Source organism: Urocitellus parryii, chromosome 1 (genome assembly GCF_045843805.1).
Source record: "Urocitellus parryii isolate mUroPar1 chromosome 1, mUroPar1.hap1, whole genome shotgun sequence".
NCBI classification, from domain to species: Eukaryota; Metazoa; Chordata; class Mammalia; order Rodentia; family Sciuridae; genus Urocitellus; species Urocitellus parryii.
The window spans coordinates 252,890,024-252,915,161 of record NC_135531.1 but is presented as its reverse complement, the minus strand read 5'-3'; the positions used below and the strand labels follow the sequence as shown (position 1 = coordinate 252,915,161).

The window sequence follows — 25,138 nt, the reverse complement described above, 5'->3', positions numbered from 1 at the left end:
TTGAGGCACACCTTGGGACAGCCAAACAAAGCCATGAAGGCTGTCCTCCCCACCCTCACCCCCAACCACTAGTTCAGGGAACACCTCTGCAAACCAGCCAGGTGGCCAAGCCAGCTAAAAACAGAGAACACTATACTTGATTTAAATTATAAGTTCAGTACTATACTGTACACTTCCAGCATTACACACGCTTAACACAATATAAGTATGCATAATGACATATCAAGTCTCACTTTAAAAGTAAACCAGAAGCAGGGAACAACAAATTTAAAACTACGAAATGTCCTCATTTTCCATCAAGTTAAAATGTTTGTTATATACACACTGGCTGCTTCAGAAGCCTTCGGCATGTGGGCAGAAAGTGGAGAAAATATTCCAGCTAAGAATAATCCCATGTTACAGGTATTTAAGAATCTTTTTAGCCAAATCAAAGAAGATTATCTTAAAAGCCCAGGGCCTGTTTCCAGGCTGAATGGTTGTAGAAGGAGCTGTCCCCTCACCCATGTGTTCTTCTTCACGAGTTCTGGAGGTATCAAGCTGGAGGAGATCTATTCTGATTCCCAGGGTAACTTCAGTCTCTGGGGTAAAGCAGCTGGCCATCTCTATCTGGTTCTGTGGAGTCTCAACCCTGGAACTCCGCCCAGGTCCAGAGGGCTGCTCTAGACTCAGGGGAACCATTCTAACCTGTCAAGCCCAGAGGCAGCATGGCTGAAATTTGACAGCAGCCTCCTGGAACTGCAGCTTTTAGGCTTAGTGGATAATTCAGTCCTCCCCAGGAGAATACTTGCCAATTAAACACGGTTTGTTTGTTTGTTTGCAATTTTTATATGATCCACAAAAATGGCCAAGCTTGTGATTAATAGCACCATGAAAACACAGATAATGGTGGAAAACAGGATAATAAAATGAAGTTGCTTTTGATTCTGGGCCTGTTTCCTACCACGAATATCAACAAAGTAAACCATTTTAAATGAATTTGGGGGACTAAGATGTTTTTCTAGAGCAAAAATCTTCTTGTAGGAGAATATAAGCAAAGGATATAATTTATCAATATTCTCCCTACAAGATAAATATATATTATTGTATATATGTGTGTATATATACAATTTTATTAAGCAGAAGAGGAAAAAAAGGTCAACATAGCTCCTATTCAGAATGGTGCAAGCTGTCAAGTTCGCATGTAGACATATTTTTAAAAGGAAAACTGAGGGAAAAAGAAGACATCTTATCTCTTGATAGAGTGATCAATTCAGGCCCAGAAATTAGAGGAGAGTACTGTGTAGGTACTAATATATTGGTGACAGTATAGTATACATCAACATCCTGGAAATAAAACAGCTACAGTTGTGAAGAATCTCCCTCTACCATCTGATTTCAAAAGGAAAGCTCATGCCTACAGAAAGAAAAGGTAGTCTGTTCACAAAAATGAGGACAGATGCTGGCCCTTGGCTGCCCATTAGCTTTGCAGATTAATACCTTTGGCATCTTTAATTTTTTTTTTTTTTTTTTTTTTTGTAGATATGTTTGTTTTACTGGCTGGTGCATTTTAGGAGCAGAAGCAGAGAGACAGGGACTCTATCCTAGTGAGGTCTGTTTGTTGAGCCCACATGAGCAAGGCCTTCTATAAGGCTAGTTGCAAGAGGGTGTTTGTTTTGAGAGAACCCAACAAGAGTGAGGCAGTCTGTTAAAATCGCTATCCACTGATAGAGTCACTGGTCCAGATTGAACAAAACATCAGCAGGAGATGTAAGTCACAAAACCCGTCAGATTTTCTGTGGTCTAGGAATTGAAGGCATCTCGTACTTCCAAGTTGCAGGGAACTGGTCAGTGTGGTTCATGCCTGGGTACCAGAGAGTGGCAGAAATTATGGGGTCACATCTGTAACAAAAATTAAGCATAAATTCTTTAAAAGTATATGCCATTTCCCTTCAACAGGTTTCCCCCCTTTCCCTCTCATACCCTAATCCACACACATAGACACACACCATCTGAATTCTTCCCTATATTTCAAGACCCAGCACCAGTTCCTCATTTTTAAGTTTTACTTTCCCCACTCTCGAGGCCTACAAGACATTCTCTTAACTCTTCATTCTAGCTGCTGCTGGCAGGGAGGGGGCCACCTTCCTGAATGTCCCTACTCCAATGCAATAACCCCACTGTGCATCTTCCTGCTTCTCTGCTTTTTCTGAAGACTTGAGAACGGGCTCATCCCAAGCACTGGGCACATCTCAGGGATGAAGGAGAGCAAATGGCCCTAGCAGGCAGCTCCAATCCAGTGGTGATTGAATGAGTAGATAAATGCCCCACATGCTGTCCTCAGGAGAACAATTGGGGGGGGGGGCTGTGTACATTTTGCAAAAATGTGGTGAAGTCAAGCCTCTGTGATCTATAGCTGAGACCTTGGAAATGCATCTCCAACCACCCAGTTGCCTTTTTTCCTTGCTGTTTCATTCCCTTCTCTGCCACACCACTGCTTTTCCTGGGATCACCTCCCAAGTAAACTACTGGCAACCCAAGTCCCCATCTCATAGTCTGCTGTCAGGGACCCAAAGAAAGACAGAACACATTATTATGAATACAATGATTGGGATAATTTTTTTCAGTTGCAAAATAATAAAACAAAACTCTTTGCAACTATCAAAGCTATGGTATTAACTGCCTAGGGAACCAAACAAGTTATTGAACACTGTGGGCATCAATTTCTGTTATCTAAAAAAAGGAGGAGTGGACTAACTGTGCATTTTTAGTTCTCTTTACTGCTAAAGTTCCATGACAACAGAAATTATGTCTCTGCCTTCAATACAGCCCTTCACCACTAAGTGTAGCAAAGATGCAGTGACTTCTTTTTCCTTACATACTTCACATCATTCCAGCCTCAAAGATGTAAGACATACAAATTTTCCACAATGGAAGCTCCAGACTTTCTGGATGTTCCTCAAACTAGGCAGCACCCAGTTCTAAATCTCAAAAGAATTGGGGCTGGGGTTGTGGCTCAGTGGTGGAGTGCTCACCTAGCATGCATGGGGCACTGGGTTTGATCCGCAGCACCACATAAATATAAAATAAAGATATTGTGTCCACCTAAAAAAAAACTAAAAAATAAATATTTAAAAAATAATAGGTCACTTTCACCTAACATTTCTGAGGCAATCCAAGGTTCCTAGACTTGCCTTCTCTTTACATAGAAACAACAATATCTTCATTAATTTCTCTTAATCCCATTCCCTGTAGCATCAGTCCAGATCTCTCTTCCTAATCTCAGTGCAAGATTTTCAAACATCAGTGTAGTCCCCACAGCACCATATTCAGGTACTGTCACTTAACTCACACTCAAATATTCATCCCATGATTTAATAAATTTTTCAACAAGGAAGATTTAGAATCCTTCCAGTTTTTTTGAAACAACAATTGGGAAATTGCTTCAATGAAGTTGTGGCTTGTGAACTTTTTATTTGGTTACTTACTTTTAATAGAAATATAGCTTGTGTTTAATATATTGAAAATAATATTCTGCAGAGGGCATCAATTCCATTGAGGTGAAAACCCACATTTTTTCAGAAAATATTAGGCCTTAGGGATATCTACCTTTCCTTTAAAAAATTAAAATTCCAAGGTTAATATAAACAACCCTCTTCTCTCCCCACATCTCCAGGTGGAGCTGTACCTGCAAGTCTTGGTTTCTTCGCCGCGTTCACGGCTGCCATGAACATATAGTCACTATTAGGGTCATGCACACTGGATCCATACTTCTGAAAGAAAAGTCAGAAACATGGTTCATCATCTGCTTTTTGCCATCTTCATGCCTATTTTCTATTCTTTGTTGAAGAGGTATGTGACAAAATTCCTGGCTGAAGGTTAAACCTAATAATACCAAAAAGGCTTTAATACAAAGAGTTTTCTGCCCAATTTTCTTCCTTATTTTTACATTTATTATTCCTTCCCCAGTAAACTTGGATTGTGGCACTTTCTCTTGTTCTTTCTTCTTTCCTCCTTTTCAGATTCTGTTCTGACACAGATACGCACACCATCTGACCAACAACCACACCCTGTATGCCCTGGACCTCTAACACACGTGCACAATATGCAGAATGGCATAGGTTCTTTGATTCAGAGCCTACAATGTAAAAGACTAAAAAGGATGTCCTACAGACATTCTTAATGGGTTTGGGTTTTTGTTGTTGTTGTTGTTGTTAGTTAGTTAGTTCGTTCGTTTGTTTTGCCATTGTTTATTTCTCAAAATACTTTTCAGCACTTTTCATTAAAAGCAAGGAGTCTAGTATCTTGCCAGGGAAAGAAGCTAGAATTTCCTTTTCAGTGACTACTAGCACATTATAATATTTTCTCACTGGTATTCTTCACTTACCAGTTATGTGAGACTTTCAACTAATTGTTTTGCCTTTTCCCTGACTCTTAGGAAGCTCAGATACAAATTTACAGCCCACCTTTAGTAATTTTAAAAATCAAAGACATCTATTTTTAAGTTTTAACCTCCTTCCTAATCTATTGACTTCCATAGACCCCAATTTTCTATCTTTTTAATAATAATAATAATAATAGTAATAACATATCTCTATAAGCTACTGAGTCCTTTTGGAATAAAGTGAGCTACAAAATAAACAAATAAATAACCTCTGTTCCAAGTTCTTATTAGTTTCATTAGTAGGTATATCTCAGGGAAAAGGACCTGTCAAACCTTTTGATCAAATAACTCTGGCAAAGAGCAATGTGTATTTTCTGGCAAAGAGCAATATATATTTTATAAATAACCACTCAGGAAAGCATATGCAAGAAGAGATAGAAATTGCTCACCTTTTTTGTAAACCGAAAAATAAAATAGCATCCCAAAGTGTACACTATCACAAAAGCTGCACATCCAATGGGTAACCAGAACTTCAGCTGGCAACAAAGCTGTGATTCTGGGTTGGAAAAGAGACACATTGATTAAAAAACAAATAAACACAACCTCCAAGAATCAAATCTCTTTCAGTGCTAAATCTCTAGTTCTTTCATAGAATTTAAAGGAGCTGTTAGTCCAATAAAGCTTTGCTTCATTACCATCAAGAAACTCAGTAAATGGTAGCCAATATCACCTCAGTATTATAGCAAGGATCCAGAAACTAATACTTTAAAAACTACAAATATATGTTTATAAATGTAGTCAATACTGTATTTTATAAAAGAGGAAGTAGGAAAAGTAATGCTATAGAACTATGATTTTTCAATCATCGAACTTCATTCCACAAACCCAGCAGCACAAAACCACTTTAAACCTTTGATTAATAGGTAATCACAATTAAGCCATGAATTGAGGTATTGCCTTAAATTGTTCTGTTTTTCATTGGCATATGTATTTTTTTTCAATGATTTTTTTTATTGGTTGTTCACAACATTACAAAGCTCTTGACATATCTATTTAAAGACAACATGACCTAATTCTAAGTCAACAGTGTTAACAGTCTATGTGATTAAACTACATATTACCAATAAATGCCAATTATGATTAATAATAAGTCATATCATATATTTCATCAAAAATGATATGCCCTTAACTACACCTAAATGAACTCCAACAGAAAAGGTACTTGCTTAGTTGTTTTCATTAATGAGAAAAATTGTCAGAATGTATATGTCCTCTTAAGCCCCAAACATAAAAGCAATGTCTTACCATAAATATGCAAATATTCTCTGCTAAGAATCTTTTCTTCAAAAGGAGGAGGATCAAAAATTGATAGGTTGCAGACATAGTAGCTGCCATGAGAACTGTCCAAGTTATTCAGAAAAAAGGAGACACTGTTGTTGGATAACTGAGATTGGCAGAATTTCATGTTATTAATGGACTCCACGTTTCCACTTGTCTTTATCTTAGTGAGTTCACAGAGTACTTGCCTCCCCTTCAGTAACTCCATTTTAAACTGCTGGACTTTCTTAGGGTACTTGCATAAAATTTGTACACCTCCATTGTGAAATGTAAACATATCATCAATTTCTCCTGGATAAAAAGAAAGAAAACAAAGCAAAAGTGATATTTTGTGAATATATTGCCCTAATAATTATATCTAATCATAAAAGTAATCTCTTGTCTTCATAAAGTCACCTCTATTGCACCAAAATGAAAGATTTTCATGTAGAGGCAAATACAGAAAAGAATATAACAAAAGGTGAAACTGTGACCTTCCCAAAAAACCTAATTAGAACTGTGCTTCTCTGATATGAATAAGTGATATGTAAAACATTAAGTATTAAATAATACATGTAAATAGACTAAATCAAACAAACATGGGCCCTCACAACGGAGACTGATGGTAAACTAATCAATATGCAGTGATACACCGTAATTTATGCTAGGAATGGAGAACTATACAGATATGTGGTTGGGATGGGATAGGTTATAATTTTTTTTATTTTATTTTTAATTTTTTTTTAGTTATCAGTGGACACAACGTCTTTGTATGTGGTGCTGAGGATCGAACCCGGGCCGCACGCATGCCAGGCGAGCATGCTACCGCTTGAGCCACATCCCCAGCCCGATAGGTTATAATTTTGACTAGAGGATCAGAAATGCCCATTCAAAGAAATAACTTTTTCAAAATAGAAATTGAAACCTGGAGAGCTGTTGAACAAAGAGAGATTAGGAGAAAGACTCTGTTTAAGAGAAAAACACTTTTAAAAGTACAAAATATCCAAAGCTAAAATTGAACAATTATGTATAAATAGATACTTACATTATACCCTCCAACTGCAGAATAAAAGAACAGATCAATTATGTTCAAATGACACCCAGAAATGAATAATAAAGGTAAGGTTTCAGATTTTTGCTTACTTTCTCACTTTTTAAGTAAACTTTAAGCTCAAAAAAACCAAAGTTCTTTTTGTGAGCTACATGGGTATCACAGGAGGAGAAAACTGAAATGGCTTTAGACTGGTTGCAGATTCTGAGCTACTAGTTCTTAAGTTCTTTTTTTACTTTTTCTGATTCTTGTATTTTTATTTTTTTAAAAAAGTTAAATTTGTTTTAATTAGTTACACACAACAGGAAAATGCATTTATGCACTTTGATATATCATACATAGATGGGATATAATTTCTCACTTTTCTGAGTGTACATGTTGTAGAATCACATAGGTCATGCAGTCACATATATACATACAGTAATAATGTCTGTTTCGTTCTACTATCTTTCCTATCCCCAAATCCCCTGCCATCCCCTCCCACCACTTTCCTCTACCTACTCTAAGGTAAGGCTATTCTTCCTTAGTGCCTCCTGCCTTATTATGAATTAGCATCCGCATATTAGAGAAAACATTCAGCCTTTAGTTTTGTGGGATTGGCTTATTTCGCTTAGCATGATATTTTCCAACTCCAACCATTTACTAGCAAATTCCATAATTTTACTCTTTAAAGCTGAGTAATATTCAATTGAATTTTTAAAAATATGATAAAGTTTCATTCTGATATCGGAAAAAAAATAATTACATTAATTTTTACTGACATTTTGAAATCTTTTTTTTAAGATTAAATAAGTATAAAAATTTTAAGGAAAAAAATTCCCAATTCTCCAGTGAAATAGAAATACTATTTGTATTTGTATTTTTTTTTGCTCTTTATCTTCCAGATTCATGCTTATTTTACACAGCAAATATTATTTTGTGTTCTGCTATTGTCATTTAATGGCATATCATGAACATTTGAATTTTTATGTAACTGTTTTAATTTTCTTTTTAAATGATTACATGATGTTCCATCATGTTAATCTATCATAATCTAATGAAACTAATTCACTAAGGTGGGATAACAGGGGATTTTCAGCATTTAGCTTTTATGTAAATATTATGGTGTTTGGTCAAAACATTTAAATATATTATGATAACAGTGCATCTTTTCATATAGCTTTCTTAATTAAGTGTTCCAATTTGCACTAAGACCAGTATCACTCAGGAGGATCCATTTGCTACACCTCTTCTTGCACTGATTGCCTCAGTTTCATTTAAAGTACACCACAATTATTTATTTTCCTTAATATATCTAGGCTTAAACTTATACCCCTTGTATTTCTAGGGAATAGATTTTCAGACTGGGGACTTGATTATGAAAAAAAGCACAAATGTTCCAGTTTTCAGTTATGGAACAGATTATTCAACAAAAAATAACCAAAAATCCTGAAAAATGTCTAAAAATAATATTAAAAGGATTAAATAGTTGACCAAAAGAGGAAAAAATAACAAGATAAATTTGAAAAGAGATCCAGAACCCAGAAAAAGGTATAGAACTTAGAAGTTGCGTTTTGCTCTGAAAGCATTTGTTGTTCTTCCAAGTTCAAACTTCTTTTATATGTGTTTTATCTTGTAGGATCTGCAAAGTGAGGAATCTAGCAGACTTTATCCTCAATAATCTTGGTCCCCAAAGAGTTACATACTTGAAGTAAAGGAAATCAGAAGTAAACAAACTCTCATGAGGAGTTTCTTCCACCTTCAAGTCACTTCAATATTCCAGAAAACCTCAGTCCTTGAATTTGATTTGAGGAGATACTTAACTTTTATTACCATAGGTTTTAAAAGCAAAATCGCAATCTATTCTAAGAAAAAGATTTAAACACTACAAATAACAATTAAATATAATGACAAGAAAACTATTTTTAAAAAGCAAAACACACAAGGAATAAGGCAACAATAGGAACAACAGACTGAAATAAGACAGTTGAGCTTGTTATGTTAAAGGAAATAAATGACAAACTCATAATAATATCAGCAGAACACAAGAAAAATTTTTAAGTTGACTAATTTGAAAGAACCAATTAGAACAGTTAAAAACATGGCACAAACTGAGATTAAAAACTCAATGAAGAGTTTAAAAGCATATTAGACAAGGATATAGAGAGAATTGAAGAACTAAAAGATAGCTCAGAATGCACTCACAATCCACAGATACAAGAATCCCAATGAATCACAAGCAAACTATATTTACACCTACATATATCTTAGTGAGAATCCTAAAAGAAGCTAGAGAAAAAAAATGACTTATTACTTTCAAAGAAGCAGTTGTTACACTGTCAAGTGAAATCTCAGCATCAGCAACAAAAGCCATGATGCAGTGGAATTACATATTATATTTTCAATGTGCTAAAAGAAACTACCTGTCAACCTAGAACATTCTCTCTAGGAGGACAGTAAAGGTATTTGCAACTTGAAACGTTGATGGTGAAGCATGAGTGTTGAGACTTCTTGCATGATCACTAAAAGAACAAAACTAGAATTTATACCCTAAATAAGTATCACAAAACTCAGCCTAATAGTTTTGTCTAAAGTTGGGAGGGGTGGATTAGAATGATGAAGGAAACACACAGAGGTGAAAAGCCTTCTGTGTGTGGGCAATGTTTTATTTCTTGGCCTGTGATTATTATAGGGAGTGGGATAATATGCTTTACCATTATTTATTAAATTGTGCATTTATGTTTTGGTCACATTTCTATATAGACATTTTGTTTCACAATAAAAAGTCAAGTATATGGAGAGGAAATAATCCTTGTTTCAATTTTTTAAACAGAAGGAACAAATTAATCAAAAAGGAAAGAACTGACAGCAGAAGATAGCAGCAGTCTACATTAGATAAAAATGAAGGGCATTTTGCTTGAGGATTTATTTGTCCTAGAGTGAATTTTGTTGTACAATTGTTATTTTGATGCTTTTTTCCTCTACCATCTACTGCCGAAGATAAAATCAGCAGACTGGTTCTCTTGAAATTGTTCAGAGCAAATTTCCCAGAGACTTTAGGATGGCAGCAAGTAAACCACAAAGAGGTCTTGGGGCAAAGGTGTCTGCTGCCACTGTATACACAAAGGAACATAGATGCATTGTGTTCTGTTTTTGAAGATAACTTGGTCAGCAGTTTTTCCCCCTTTAGTGCAGACTCTGTGAGCTACCACCCAACATAAGTTGAAATGTAATGGTGGATATACAATGCACTGTTTCTCAAGGAAACCAAAACCAAATTCTGGTCTAGCGAGGCTCTGTGACTAGGGTCCCTCTCTAAACTTCAGTCTCTTCATCTGTGAAATAGGAAATAAAATGGAAATATCTTTCCAAAAGTTACTTTCTCTGGATCATAAGAGCATACCCTCCTGAGATTGCAAAAAAACCAAGAGAGCTAAAACATTGCAGTTGGGTGAGTTCTCCTTAGAGGAGGCCATATTCCCATAATCTTGACTTTAAATGGAATATTCTAAGAAGCAGGAAAATTAAAATGAATGCAACTACATTTCTTACCACAAAAGTATTTAGAAGGGCCAGGAAGGGTTTCATTTTTCTTGAATGATAGTATCAAGTTGTGTGCCATTGACATCAAGTAGGGATTCCAACTTGCCACTTCTACTGGGCACTCTTAACTATTCCTTTTATCATGTTTTGCTACAAAACCACCTGAGTCACCTTTTCACTATGTCTGTAGTCTGTAGCGGTTAAGATGGCTGACTCAGGTTTCTCCATGCCCAATGCTTAAGCTTTCTATCTGGAAATCATTTGGTGAATCCAAGTCTGCAATTTGAAGGTTTTCAACCATGGTAATAATCTATTACTTCAAAATTATGTTGATGCCTATAGAGGAGATATGTTCAAATACCAAACCACAAATAATTCTCCTCAGTCTTTAATAGCATTTTGTAAAAATAATATCAAAAGGAGAGCATTCATTACAACAATGATTAACAATTAGTGAATAGACAACTTATGGGAAATCTGAATATGTTCATGTATTATAACTGCAGAAATAGCTAGAATTGTTTCTTCACCCCTTTTGATGTTCTGATCTTTGAGCCTAATATTCAACCTGGAGAAATGGTATAATTTTAATATCCAGTGTCTGCTTTGATTGGTTGGATATCAAATCTGCCTGGTTAATTGCTCTGCTATACCAGTAGTTAAAGCTTTATGAGTGTCATCCTCTTTGAGCTCTTTCTTCTTGCCATTTTTTTTCATTTGTCTCATATTTACATTTTCTTCACATACAGTCTCTTAATATAAAATTCTTTTCCAAAATATCCTCTCTTGCACTATCTTTGAGATGCTCATCACTTTTCCTAAGATACCACCTTCACCTCCAATACACACTGTCCATGTTTCCATCCTGCAGACACCCCCACTTTCACTCTCCTTATTTCCTGTAATATGAGTCAACAGTTCCCAGCATCAACTATAGTCAAACCTGGAGAACTTAGAAATCACACAGAAAGTCTTTGTGTACAGATAACTGAAGGCCCAGACAGAATAAATTATTTGTCTGAGGTGGCACAACTTCTTGGGTGCATGAAAGGTTTTTGGTTCTGTTCACAAAGTATTGCTAGCAGCAATGAAATAGAAGTGTAATAGAAGCAGGAAGCCATGTGAACCTAGAGAGTGGTTGCTGATAACTGAGTGCTAAAGGACCACTGCTAAAAATCTGTCAACAGGAAGGCCTAATTTTCTGTTCCTCTGTTTTATTTCCAACAGAATTGATCCATTTCTCCATCTCTGCTACAATTGGTTCAAATCACTGTCATCTCTCTGGTACTGCAAGAGCTCACTAATTTTTCTGCTTTCACTCTTGCCCATTTATAATCCATTCACCAAGAGAAACCAGAATGATCTTTGGATATAGAGAATGAGATAGTATCACTGCCTTACTTACATATCTTCTAGGACCTCCCCATATCACATTGAATAAAACCTACCCCCTGAACCTGTTTCCCCATGACTTCCAATTTCCATCCTACCCCTCTACTGCCAGTTTCTACCAGTCACTCAGCACACTGCAGTCCCACTGCCCTTCTGTTTTTATTCCACAAACACGTGAAGATGGTTTTTAGGGCTTTGAGCTGAAATATTTACTCTGATCTTTATATGACTGCTTCTTTCTCTTTATTAAAAAATAAGGGTACTTCTTCAGCAACCACTGGGCATCCAACCCACCTAAGTCACTTTCTATCATATTACCTGAGAGAGAAAATATTTACCATTGTCTGAAATTATGTGGTTTATTTGTGTGTTTACTCGTTTATTGTCTGGCTACTTCACTATAATGTAAGGATAAAATCAGGGACCTTGTTGAGCATTCAACCATCCATTCCAAGTGTCTACAGTAGTACTTGTTAAACAGTAAGTTCCAATAAATATTTATTAGATGGAAGGAAGGATGGATGGATGGATGGATGGATGGATGGGCAATGCATATACAAATCTCTGAGACATTATAAATATAGGGAGATGAAGCATGAAATATAGAATATAAGAACTAAAAGAACTCTTAGAAATGATCAAGTTGAAACTTTTATTTTGTATTCTCCATTTATAATTATTAGGTAAAACTGTCACAACTCTGAGCATCTTGCCCAGGATTGAAAAACTCATCGCTGGAATGTTATCCCAAGGTTAGATATACCATTTTCTTTTCTTCTAGAAACAAATACATGAAGATATACAATCGTGTGTACAAGTCACCACCCCAACTGGGATGTCATATTCTAATAAAAATCATCTGTTTGAGGTTTAAAGAAAATACTCACTAGGCTTATAAAAACTTGTTTAGCTGATTGATGGTTCTCTTGGCTCATTGATGTCTGTAGAGGAGAGGGCAAGTTCAAATCTAGTTGATTTTTTAGATCCTCAACATGCACAGTAGTTAGGCTTGCCCAACGTATGACCAGAACAGTGAGCCCTGGACCAGTGGTTGTTCTTATACTCCCAGATGTTTATTTACAGCATGCTAGTGATTTTCAAGGTAAACACCACACTACATCTTTTAGCACTTGATGTATAGTCAGAAACACAAATAGAAAGATGTTATCTTCTATCCTGGGAATGAGTCTGAAAACCTGACTACTATATGTAAGATATCTGTTCACTTTCAGTTAGCACACCTAACGTATTCTCAGAGAATAAGTACTATATTTTCTTAATCACATTGAGTACCATGTCCAATAGGGTATACTCTTCTCAATAGAGGCTCTACCTGTTGATGGCTACTATGATTTTTATCATACTGTTTTGGACATCAATTGACTAATGTTTTCAAGAGTAAAATTGGAATTTTTGTATTGGTTGAGATTTTTAGGTTTTCAAATTTTCCAAAGATAAGAACCTTTGTATCTCTTTTTTGGGGGTGCTATCAAGAAAATTTCAGAATAAAGATCATTTATCTAAGAATTGTACCATGGCTTAAGAATCTATTTGCAAGTTGATTATTTTATTATCTAAAGTATTTCTTTGATCTCACCGATATTGTGAAGACTCTATAAGCAGCTGTATTACCCTTAGTTGATAATCCTTTGGAGAAAACATTTGGAGAACCTACACACTGCAGAGGGTGCAAAACAGATCAGCAATGTGATTTTATTCTCTTTAACTCAGACTGCTAACCACAAACCTCTACAAAGGTCTCAGAGTGATAGAAAGATAAGATCTCCTGAGTTTGCAATTATTGATAGTGCTTATTAAACACATTTTCTGTAATCAAACAATGATAAGCCTCGGTTTGGTACAGCACGAGAATGTTAGGCAAGATACAAAGTTCTTAAAATTACCATGCTTATATTACATTTTTGTCACATTTGATATCTTTCAAAGAAATTCAGACATTGCAAAAATGTGATTCCCACACTTTGTTTCCACCTTTCATAAGCACAAAATCACTTCATATGAGTTTACTGACTAACACTTTTAGAATCTCGGTTCGTAGATTTTTATATATGAATCTTTTCTATACTTATATTGCAATTCAAAGACATTCATATTCTAAAGAGATGATTGAGTTCAAGGAGGTTGAGAGGGTATGCAAGATAAATTCAATCTAATTTAAATTTCTAACATTTAGAGGGGAAAAAAAAAGCCAAGAAATGTGAAGAAAAGTGAAAACAGAGCCAAAAAGCCAAAAGAACACACACACACACACACACACACACACAATGTGTAAATTGTTTTTTACTCTCTAAAGAACTCCACAGGGGGCATAAAACAACCCTCGGTTCTCTAACCATGTGTAATAAGAAAAATGAAAGATCCATTTTCTCCTGCTTTAAAGTTATTTTCTCTGTGAAAATGGAAAAATCCCAAAGGTGTTATAAAACTTTGCAGCAATAGTCACAAAGTAATTAACTGTGACTATTAGTTATTTCGTTGCTATTGATTTGAAACCATCATACTAGGTAAATCTCAAGAGATTAAATGAACCCAGCTCCACTCCATAGGGGGGCAAGGAGAGAGAGTTTATCCACACTCTACAATAGACACATTGCTTCCCATTCCTTTTGCTGCTTGTGTAGAGGTCTTTGGACACATGGACTGGGTGTTTGCTGTGTGAACTCATTTACTACTATGGCTCCAGCTCTCATTTTGACCACAATAACACTTGTATATCTCTAACTCAACCCTCCAGTTCTTGGTTTCCAATTCCTTTTAGCGTCTCTATCTGGATACACAATAACACATCAAGTGTAACATTTCCAAACCGAACTCAAGATTCATCACACCCAAACCCTATTCTTCAAGGGAGTTACTACTCAGACCCTATGACCCTCAGAATCTTCTTCATTTATTTCTATCTCTGACTCTCTTCATCTAATTGGTCATCAAGTTCAATTGACCCTATCTCCTGGATAGCTCTTGAATTCTGTTCTTCTCCATTCTTACAGCCAATCTAAACCTCTTTAATGTCTTTCCTCATCTGTGGAAACATCTTTTTGGCTATTTGGTTGGCCTTCTTGAAACCAGTTCTCTCCCTGCCTTCATGGTGCTCTCACAGCTGTGCTTCTAAAGAGCATTCACTCCCCAGATTCAAAGTTTCCATTCATCTCCTATTGCTTATAAAGTAAGAAACCAATCTCCTTGACATGACACAAGGTGCTCCATAGACCATCTGTGCAAACCACAATGAAATTTTTGGCCATTTCTTCAACATCAGTACCTGTTTCCATAAACTGCAATATCTTATCACCCCTTTGTCTGGTTAGAAACCCTTATTCATTCTTTAAGAACCATTTAAAATTCCAACTCCTCTCTCAAGGTCCCCCAAAATTTCAATCTCTATTCTCTCAATAATGCCTTATTTAAACCAATATGTTAATAATGCACAGCACCTTACAACATAATTAATTTTGCCTTTCTTCTTCATTTAACCATGAGCTCCACAAGGATAAGGTCTGTATCATGGTTACCTAAATAAGTCCAGGACCTAGAACAGAGTAGAAGAACTGCAATATTTTTTAAAAGAAGGCTGAGCATGATATTAGCAAAAAGGTTCTTGGAATGGGCTGAGGAACAGATTAGGAAAAACAGCAAGAGATTGAATTAACTAGATGCTGGGGAATACTTATTTCCCAGTCCAAAGACCAAGACTCAACCCAGATGATACCCAACCAGTTCTTGAAATCTAAAAGTTTCAGTGACTTCCAAATAATAGCTGCAATAACAGCTTGTAAGTATAAAGTGCCTTTATGTGTAGGGTCCTGTGTGAGATGCACTACATAAAATATGCCATTTGTTTCTTATAGTAGCTTTTAAGTCAGATTGCCTATTTTTATTTCTATTCTAGAGATGAGGAAACTGAGGCCTGCGTAACTGTTCCAGAGTAACAGAGCCCAATATCTGGTAGAGACACGAATTGAACCTAGACAATCTGACTCTAGAGTCCACAAACTTAATGAATTTCCTAGTCCAAAAATCTCATCCAAATCCCTTATTTTACAGAAACTAAAACATAGGATCTAAAGAGACTTGTTGCAGAATAAGAAACAAAAAGAAGCTTTTAGCATCAGGCTAGATGTGGAAATTATGCTCAGATATTTCTTTTTATATTAACTTTATTTTACATTATGTTTTAGTATTAAAATAATGTATTATATAATATAGATCATATAATAAATCTTAGATATACTACTGCCCCCATACTCAAAATGGTTTTCAGATTGGTGCCACATAATGTGTTCTGTGATTGAAGGTATTATTACACACTCAACATACATAAAACAATCTCATAGATATACAGTTATATGAGCTTAACACTCTCCTTCCCTTAGACATTTATCCACCAACTATTGTATTTTACACTGCCCTGTATATTTTAACCCACAGAAAAGTCTGGATCCTGGCTCTGGCAGAGTTGAAATTCTTAATGATCACCCAGGAACTTATCTGCTTGTAAAAATGCACAGAGGGGGGATTCACACATACAAAAAAATAAAAATTCCATTGTCATTAAACAAGTTCAAACTAGCACTTCTACGGGATTTTTTGTTTTAGCTCCAGATAGGACAAAATAAATAAAACTTTATTTGTGAGAACAGTAAAGGGAGCATTGCTGTCGTTGCATGAATGGATAAGTTGATCCTAAATCCTAGAACAACATAAACATGAGATGTAAAACGTTTGATTTCTTAAATTTAAAATCATTGCCTTTAAACAATCTTTAGTTGCTTACAGGAAGTGATATATCTGTATCAAAATAGCTCAAACAGATTATATCAGCTCTGGGGGTCACCCTGCTTAGAGACAACTTGTTTCTTTTTCACTTTTGCTCAAGCAAAATAGATACAAGCATCACTATTTTGTGCACAACACATAGGAGGTTCCTAGCTCCGATTTTTTTTTTTTTTTGTCAACCTTAGAGGCCAAACCAGTGGGAAGGAAAATAATTCCTTGATTAGCAGTTTTAATTTGAGTTTCATATTCTATACCTACTGTGATTCACCTTCCAAAATATAACAATATAATTTTGAATTTACTTTTATAAGATGGTTTCAAATGCCAAAAATTTGGTTTTACTTAAAATGCCCTCAAAAATGCCACTTGACAGACAGTTCATTAGAAGAACAGTAGCACAGAGGTGTCACTTAGAAAATACAACCTTTTCTTTAGTTGTTGCAGATCACAAATGATTTTTTTTTAACTTGGAAAGAACAAAAGTCCTTTTATATATCAAAATCAATACTCTTAGAAGAGGAAGTAGTGTAAAATGGAGGTTTTGCTCAGTTTACAACTGTGAATAATTTTTTAAGTCAAATTAGTCTAAAGAACTCACTGTGAATGAAACTAGTTCGAGAACTTCAGTATATGCCTATATTTTATGTCTACCAAGACAAGTGAATATGCTACTAGTGACTTAAAAACTATATCATTCCATTTCATCTGAAGGAGTTGTGGTTAACAAGCAACCAAAGTTTAAAAAAATCTATTTTGTTCCCTACTATTGAGAAAACAAGGGGTTGGAAACTTATATGAGAATAATGGGGATTTTTATAAGGGAGGGGAGAAACAGAGGAAACTATGATTAAACAAATACCAGGGGAGAAAATAAAATGCCTTAAATGAAAAATAAAGCTTGAGTCTACAGATTAAAAAGCTCACCCATTCCTAAAAAAAAATTTAATGAAAACACACAGAGAAACAGAGGCACACAGAGATACATTTCCTGCATTCTAATATCGAAATGAACAACTTTTTTTAAAATTCTAGAGACTTTTTGTTTTAAAATTACTTTCAAAAGAATGAGAATCAAAATAGCATAAAACTATTCAATCACAACCCTACAAGCCAACAAATAGGGGATGAAAATCCACAGACCTCTGACAGGAAAAACTGTAGTCCAGGGATACTGTTGCTAGAAAAGACACCTGTCACCCACAAGGGTAAAAGAAAGTCATCTTTACCTGCACTGGATTCAGAGAGTTTGGATATTAATTTACATTACACATAGCATTATTTAAGTTGTTCATTTAGAGTCTAATGGGAATCCTCTGATCCTTGGATCAGAACAGATTATAAGATTAGACCCAAATTCCAGAATAGAGCTATCACATCAGAGATGCAATGTGATGTGAGTGTCAGGAAAGGAGTCTTGGAACAGAAGAGAAACACTGTAAGAGAAAACCTAGCAGTGATCTGCAGCTGGATGTTTTAAATTATTTAAACAAAATCCACGTATGCAGCAAGGGTGCACTACGGGGGCAGTGTGGGAAGGGAAGAACATTTCTAAATTCTCAGGCCAGTGTAGGGGGCTAGGCACATCAGGCAAGGACACTGTCATATTGTTTCAATACAAGAATAAATAAATATAGACATTCAATGAAGATCTTCTGAACATGATAATGACTTAGTAAACTGAGAAAGGTAGTTGACCTTCCAAATTCACCAGAGGCAAGAAGAGAAGAGCTAATACATACATATGTGTGTGTGTGTGTGTGTGTGTGTGTGTGTGTGTGTATAATCAATTCATGTGTATATACAATTTCATTTATATTTTATATATAATTTTATGTTTATAATTATATATATATTTATAAATATAATTTCACTAACAGATGATAGAAAATAAGTAGTAAAGACACATACTGTTGAAGGAATAAAACCAACTAAGTACAGGCTTATCCTGTTGGATGGACATGGCTTAAATTCATCATTGGCACTTTGAACTTTTTAAAATGTAGCACAAACATAGGAAGGGGAGGTTTCAGGGGATATTTCTGCCCAGACCTGAAAGATTGGAGAGAATCAAAGGTCAACTCATCTCCACAGACTTTCCTCTGAGCTCTGGGGGAAGGACCAGGTACTGGAAACCCCCAGTGCTGTCCTCCCTGGGAAGGTGGAATTCAAGAATCCTTCAGTGCCCTCCACAAAGCAAGGCTCCAGGTGGGCTCCCTGCTTCCTGTCCCAATACCTCCTGAGACACGGTGTTAGGTACCATCTGACATCTGGCATTCCCACTGCTACATTCTGACCCTGCTTCCCCAAACCAGGATTCAACAGGTCACCCACAAGGTCTCTGTTGCCCATAAAGCTTAGGAAGAGGCTCCTCTGAATGAAGTAAGAGCTTCACATTTTTCCAAATTCTTCTCTAAGGAAGAGCCTTCAACTATTTCAGAATCATTAAATCAACATCAAGACTTGGTTAAATTTTACATTGAGATCCATCAAAGAATGGAAATTGCCAAGATTCCCAACCTTCTTAATTGACCAACCAGATAACAAAATTGACCAGAACTTCTATCACTTGAAATTTGTGTCATAGCTGTGCTACTTCACAGAGTGTAGAAAGAACATGGATATTGGAATCAGACACATGGAGTTCTAATCTTGGTTCAGCCACTAACTGCTGTGTAGCAATCTATTTAGCCGTTCCTGGTCTGAGCTTCAGTCTTCAAGCATTGACAGAAGATAAGCAAACCTTTGTCTACATAGCATGAGAAAGGCTTCGGTGCTGGAAGGGTTAAAAATATATAACTGAGGACCTGTGGGTGCTTAGTTTACCTTGTTTTAGTTCTTTGTGTTTATTGTGTTTATAATGGTAGTTGATGGATACATCATCATGAAGGTATTTTGAATATGATGATTTTTAGTGTATTTATTATCATCATTTAGCCACTCATGCCTTAATTTTGCTGCCTGTCAGATTAGAAAACAGCATGTCACATAGTGTGGTTTTCCATGTGATGAGAGTGAACACTGGTTTTATTCATTTGGGATCTAAGATGAATATCATTCCAAATGTTCAATTTATTCCTCAGCTTAGTCTGGCAACGGTAATAATCCTACCCCAGGCTAGATCTATTCTTCCACAGAAATAATACTAATGCCAATTCAAAGCTCTCGTGTATAGTACCAACAGCATAACTGCCAAAATGGGTTTGGCATATTGGAATGGTTTTTAGTAGTACAAATGAACCCTGCAAAGACTTGCACAAATGTTCTTGGAAAACAATCCAAAATCTTTAACACGGGCATCTGAATGGTCAGGTCTCTGCTTTCCTTCCCAGCCTCACCTTGTGACTTCACCAACCTCTTTCCTCTCTGTGCTCAGGCTCAGCTACCTCCTTCCAGCTCTCTGACAACACTTCATTCCCTCCTGTCTCAGCTCACTCTCTAAATGCTACAGAATGGCCTTCCCTACCTTCTTACCCTCCTCCTCATTGATTGCTGCTTGTCGCTCAGGTCTCAAGTGCCATTTCCACAGGAAAAAAAGAAACAAACTTCAATGACCCTATACTCCAATCCCCCCTAAACACCCACCCCATCTAGCCAGGCTTCTTGGTTGCATTTTGCCTGTAACTATTGTTAATTCTTGGGACTGTTTAATTAGCGTCTCTCTCCCCAGCATTCGGTTAGTTTCAGGACAGCAGGGAGTGACCTGGTTTTGCTCATTCTTCTACCTGCAGCAGCTAGTACAGCACCTCCTACAGGGCAAATGCTGGTGCTGTATGAGGGAATGAAGGAGTGAATAAATGAATTTCAATTCCAGAGTTATTCATGTTATTTATGATGCTGAAGGACTTTGTGAGGTTACAGGAAAGGCCAGAACAAATTGGTAGCCCAGAATTGCCCTTGGGACTTGCTACACGTAAACCCTTATGCTTCATTAGTCTTAAGAGCATTTGAATGACTCTGAAACAGGACACAATCAAACATTGAACCAATCCAGTTTGGGTTTGGAACTTTTTATTTTTTCAAGAGAAAAGTAATATGTATTTCTTTGTACCATTGGAAAAAAAGGCATTTCTAGATGGAATTAGACTTACTAAAAGTTCTGCCTTTACTTTTCCTGTTAAGAGAACGTCCCCACTTAACATAATTTTACTTGGCTTTCCCCAGCCTCAAGAATAGAGCCTAGAGTTCAAAAGAAAAGAAAAATGTACAGAGTAAGAAGAAGCAGAAGCCCATATATTAATTTACATTACACATAGCATTATTTAAGTTGTTCATTTAGAGTCTAATGTATACCACATGAGAGGAAGAATCAAAGACTTCAGAATGATTTTTTTTTTATGTCTACAGGAGCTACAAAGATTTTTTAATCATTCACTCCTCCTTGGCCTTTCAGGGGGATCTTCAAACCTAGTGTCAATAAAAACCTTATGACAGCCTATGTATTTTAGACAACAACAGACCATCCAGGTAAGATTAAAATCAAAATCCTTCTTTTGAAGCACTTCTGTTTAATTTTCTACCATAGAACAATTCCTATCCCAAATGCCAGGGCTACTTAATTCTCATTCTGTTGACACAAGTTTTTTTGCCTTTCATCTTTCTCTGAGAACAGTAAGCCACTCTTCTACTTTATCCTCTGACAGGTAACTCCATGCAGGTAATTTAAAAATTTAATGGTCTGTTGAAACATATTTTTCATCTTAAAGCACAGTATCAAAGGCAGTAATGCAAACCCAGTGCCATCCACACTGACATGAGGACAGGGTGGTCTCAACCATGTGGTCGGGCTGCGAGGAAGTAGTTTCTAATCTCAAATAACAAAACCACTTTCTATTTGGTGCCTTATTTTTCTACTTTTCATTTTTCTTAAGCTCTCTTGAATTCTAACTTAGTAAGAAATATTCAAAAGGTCACTCACCTGTTAGAAGTTCAATTTGGAAGCAGAAAATAAAGAAATACCAGAAGACTGGCTTCATGTTTGCCAGAATCAGATCTGGTCCTTTCCTTCTGTGTTCAGAGATGAGAGTAAGTTTATGTTCTATTTGCTGAAAAAGGAAGTGGCTTGTGTGGGAGTCGATGTAGTGTCACACTTACCGTCAAGTCAAGGGAGTGTCTTTTCATTGATGTCAACGGCTATATAGGAAGGGTTACTGCTTATGGAGGTCAAGGATTTAATCCATGGATTATTGATGATTGAGAAGACAGGAAAAAAAACTTTACCCTTATTCTGGCTCCAAAGAAACAAGTTAAAAAGACAAAATCTACTATTTTCACAACCACTTCATTCAGAGGTACCACTGAATCAATATCTACTGGGAATAACAAGACCTACAAATACTATGTGATAAATAAGACATAGGTTTTGACACATTTCTGTCTTAGGTTATTTGCTCCAGAGAAGAGAAAGTCATTGAAATAGGACAAGAAATAAATGAAATTATTGCAGAAATTGAAATTAAGAGATCTGAAAGAAGAGCATCCCAGGAATCTTAGAAATTATATTTGCATGACATTCATGGTAGATTGTAAGTTTCCAAATGATGGCAAGTTTCTGCACGATAGAGCAATCTGTAGATCATAGAGATTCTGCAGATATAGACACAGATAAAAGCAAGAAAGTTGAAAAGCCTTTCATGGTTCCTTTATCTCAGAGGAAAATAAAGTAGAAATGACAATAATAATAATAATAATAATATAAATAACTACATTTATATGATTTATATGAAATACATCTTAGTGCAAAACATAAAATTAAATGTAAAGTCACAAATAACATATTTAATATGTACAAAATATACCATATAGTTCAATATTATGTTTATGTTATGCCTTACCTGTACTTAAATGGATTATTTTTTGTGTACATATAGATAACGTGTGTGTCTGTGTACTCATTTAATCCTCTCTGCCACTCTGTGAAGTAGAAATCACTCATCTCCCTATTGTACAAATGAGGAAAACTAAGGCACAGAGAGGTAAAATACCTGACCTGGCCCAAGTCATATAGTTAGTGTCAGCACTGGGATTTGGAAAATAGCTCCAGAGGTTCACTCAACCAAAGCAGATGGAACTATTTATGCCAAGGTCTACTGACCCTGCCACCCAGAGGTTTGACCTGGCTTCCAGGATTCTCCATCCAGACTGGACTTTCTGGGGAGGGATTGACTCTCAACCTGCAGAGATGGCATTCAGATGAGAAACTCACCTCAGTCAGGCAGAGAAACCAAGGTACAGGAGCCAAATGTCCAGGTTCTGAAGCAGATCCAGGTCTGGGGTAATAGAACTGCAATTAGGGGCACTGGATAGAGCCAAAGGGTCGGAAAGGCAAGGAGGAAGCTAACCTGGGAGTGATGGCCAAAGCTGCCGAGGCTTCCCCTAGGTGTCTTTTTCAGGACTCCGGGGTCTCAGCACTGGATATGAGCAATAAAGACTGGGCCCCCAGGACCCTAGGAACTTGCTACCCCTTATTTCCTCCCTTTTGTTTCTCCTGTGTCCCCCAAGAGCATCAAAAGAAGTCTCCAAGACCCACTGGCATTGTGCTTGAGGCCTGTTCTAGCAAACACACAGGTAGTGGATAGGAAACGACTTTCTGCCCTAGTTGTGGCCCTGCTCTAGAACTAAAATGAGAGCTTTAACTGTATGTGAAAAAACTGACCCAAATTCTAGAGTTCAGCTGCAGTTTCAAAGGAAGATAGAAGGCAGGAACCAAATAATGAACACTTACAGAACACATGCCCTCTGTTTGATAGGCATTAACCCAATCATTTCTCACAACAGCTGTACCAGAAAGATCCCATTATTATTCTCACATCAGAGACAAGGACATGGAGAGTTCTAGAAATTAAGCAATTAACCCTGGATCACATAGCTGAGCCAGGTCAAACCAGCCAATGAGATTCTGGGTTCCATACTCTTCCTTACCATGCTACATTCTGAGGCCAGTCCTCATTTATTCGGCCATGGTAACATGACTTTTTTGGGGTCCTATATTTTCAGAGAAGAAGTGTAATTAGGTCCTAGAGGAAGTTCCAAATTATTTGAATCCAAAAAAAAAAAAAGATTTCCTAATAAAATTAAAGTGCTGTGTTTCTAACTCAAGGGGAGAAATGTTGTACAAGTTGTAGTCAAATTCAGCTTTAGTTCAACTAGATGTGTGTGTTTTATTTGATGTGAATCTGTTGCTTTTTCCTAATTATCATGCTTCTTGGTTTGTAGGCTATCTGGTTCTAACTGGGAAGTCTGGCTTACCTCTATGCCCATGTGTTTTACGTCAAGGTCCCCTTAGGTGATCCTTTCTTCTTTAAAATCTCAGTTAAAGAACACAATTACTTGTGGTTTCAAATATTCAGAAGTACTGATCTCGTACCTGGAAAATACACCAGGCAAAAATTTCCATTCACCCCACAGGAAGTATGTTTTGTTTGCTTTTATTTTATTTCATTTCATTTCATTTTTCATTCCATGACTTAACATGGTCTTGATTTGTGTGTGCAGCAGATGCCTAGGGTGAGGGCGGGGATGGAAAGTTTCTTACATTAAAGACAGAGCATGTTTATCATCTCTTGCCTTGTGGGCACTTGAGTTCCTAATGCATGCAGCATGCTAGCTTTTCTCAAGTTACACAGGTGAGTACCTTCCTTTTGCCTTGCTTGAAACCTACTGAAAGAAAAAAAATTGCCTAAGTTTAGGCAATGGAACTCAAACACTGAAGTTGAAAAGCATCTCAAAAGTATCTGTGCTTCTCTTAAACTTGGTTTCCATTCTTAAATGCACAGTCACGAAAAGAGAAGTGTCCATAAATCCAAATGGTCTCTCCTGCCACATTGCCATGTTGATTGTCACTACTACCCTGCCCCTAACCAGCCCTCTCCCTTTCCCCACTAATTCACAATAAGTCCTAATGATCCTACTTTCTACCTATCCTCTAAGTAGTTCTGTCTTCTCTTTTGCCAGGGTCACTTCTCAGAACAGCCCCTCTGTCGGGTTTGTTTCTATCCCTACTTTTGTCTTAGTTCAGTCGGTCTCCACTCTATGACCTGAGTAATTTTTGAAAACATGTGTAATTCATCTGTGTTCCCCTGTCCAGCACCTTCCACTAGTTTCCTGTGGGTCTTGTGTGTTAGGATCAAACTCTTTACAAGGCTCTTTACAAAAGGTAACTTCTCACCCAATTCAGCCTCATTCAGCCTCATCTCCTGCCACTTTTTTTCCCCTTTTTCTTCCTGTACCAAGTGCTTCCATCAAACAATGTGGAGTCCTCCAAATTCCCTAAGCTAAGTCATCTTCCTGCTGCCAGAAGCCTCTTTTTTACCCTTATTTTCCCTACACATCACCTCAGGCTTCACTCTTTTGCAGAATCCTACCATTCTTCAGGCCTTTGCTTAAATACTCACCCATTCATTGAAGACTTCTCTGACCAAATGACCAGTATCCATTTGTCGGCTTTTCTGCATCCTCCCACCACCCCTCTAGTCCCCCATCCTGGGACTCATCATATGACTGTATGACCTATTTACTTTTGTCAACCTAAATTAAAAAAAAAAAACAGACCAGAGAGAGAGAGATTCTCAAAATAATAATATTTATTTGGGAAGAGCAGAACATTACAATGGGAATATGCATTCTATAATCAACTAAGGGCATGTTTAAAGAGATTGAGGAAAGGGAAGTTTTAAAAGACAAAAATGAGGAGGATTATATCA

At 36.6% G+C, this 25,138-nt stretch overlaps 1 protein-coding gene across 1 annotated transcript; it reads right to left on the bottom strand.

The window, feature by feature from the left end:
- Positions 1-396: 396 nt before the first annotated feature.
- On the bottom strand, positions 397-5,975 carry Icos (inducible T cell costimulator). The gene is made up of 4 exons (XM_026394609.1): positions 5,666-5,975; positions 4,810-4,916; positions 3,669-3,749; positions 397-576 (listed from the first exon to the last, which is right to left on the bottom strand). The coding sequence occupies exons 1-4, from the start codon at positions 5,973-5,975 to the stop codon at positions 397-399; spliced, it is 678 nt and encodes a 225-aa protein (XP_026250394.1).
- Between the last annotated feature and the right edge of the window lie 19,163 nt (positions 5,976-25,138).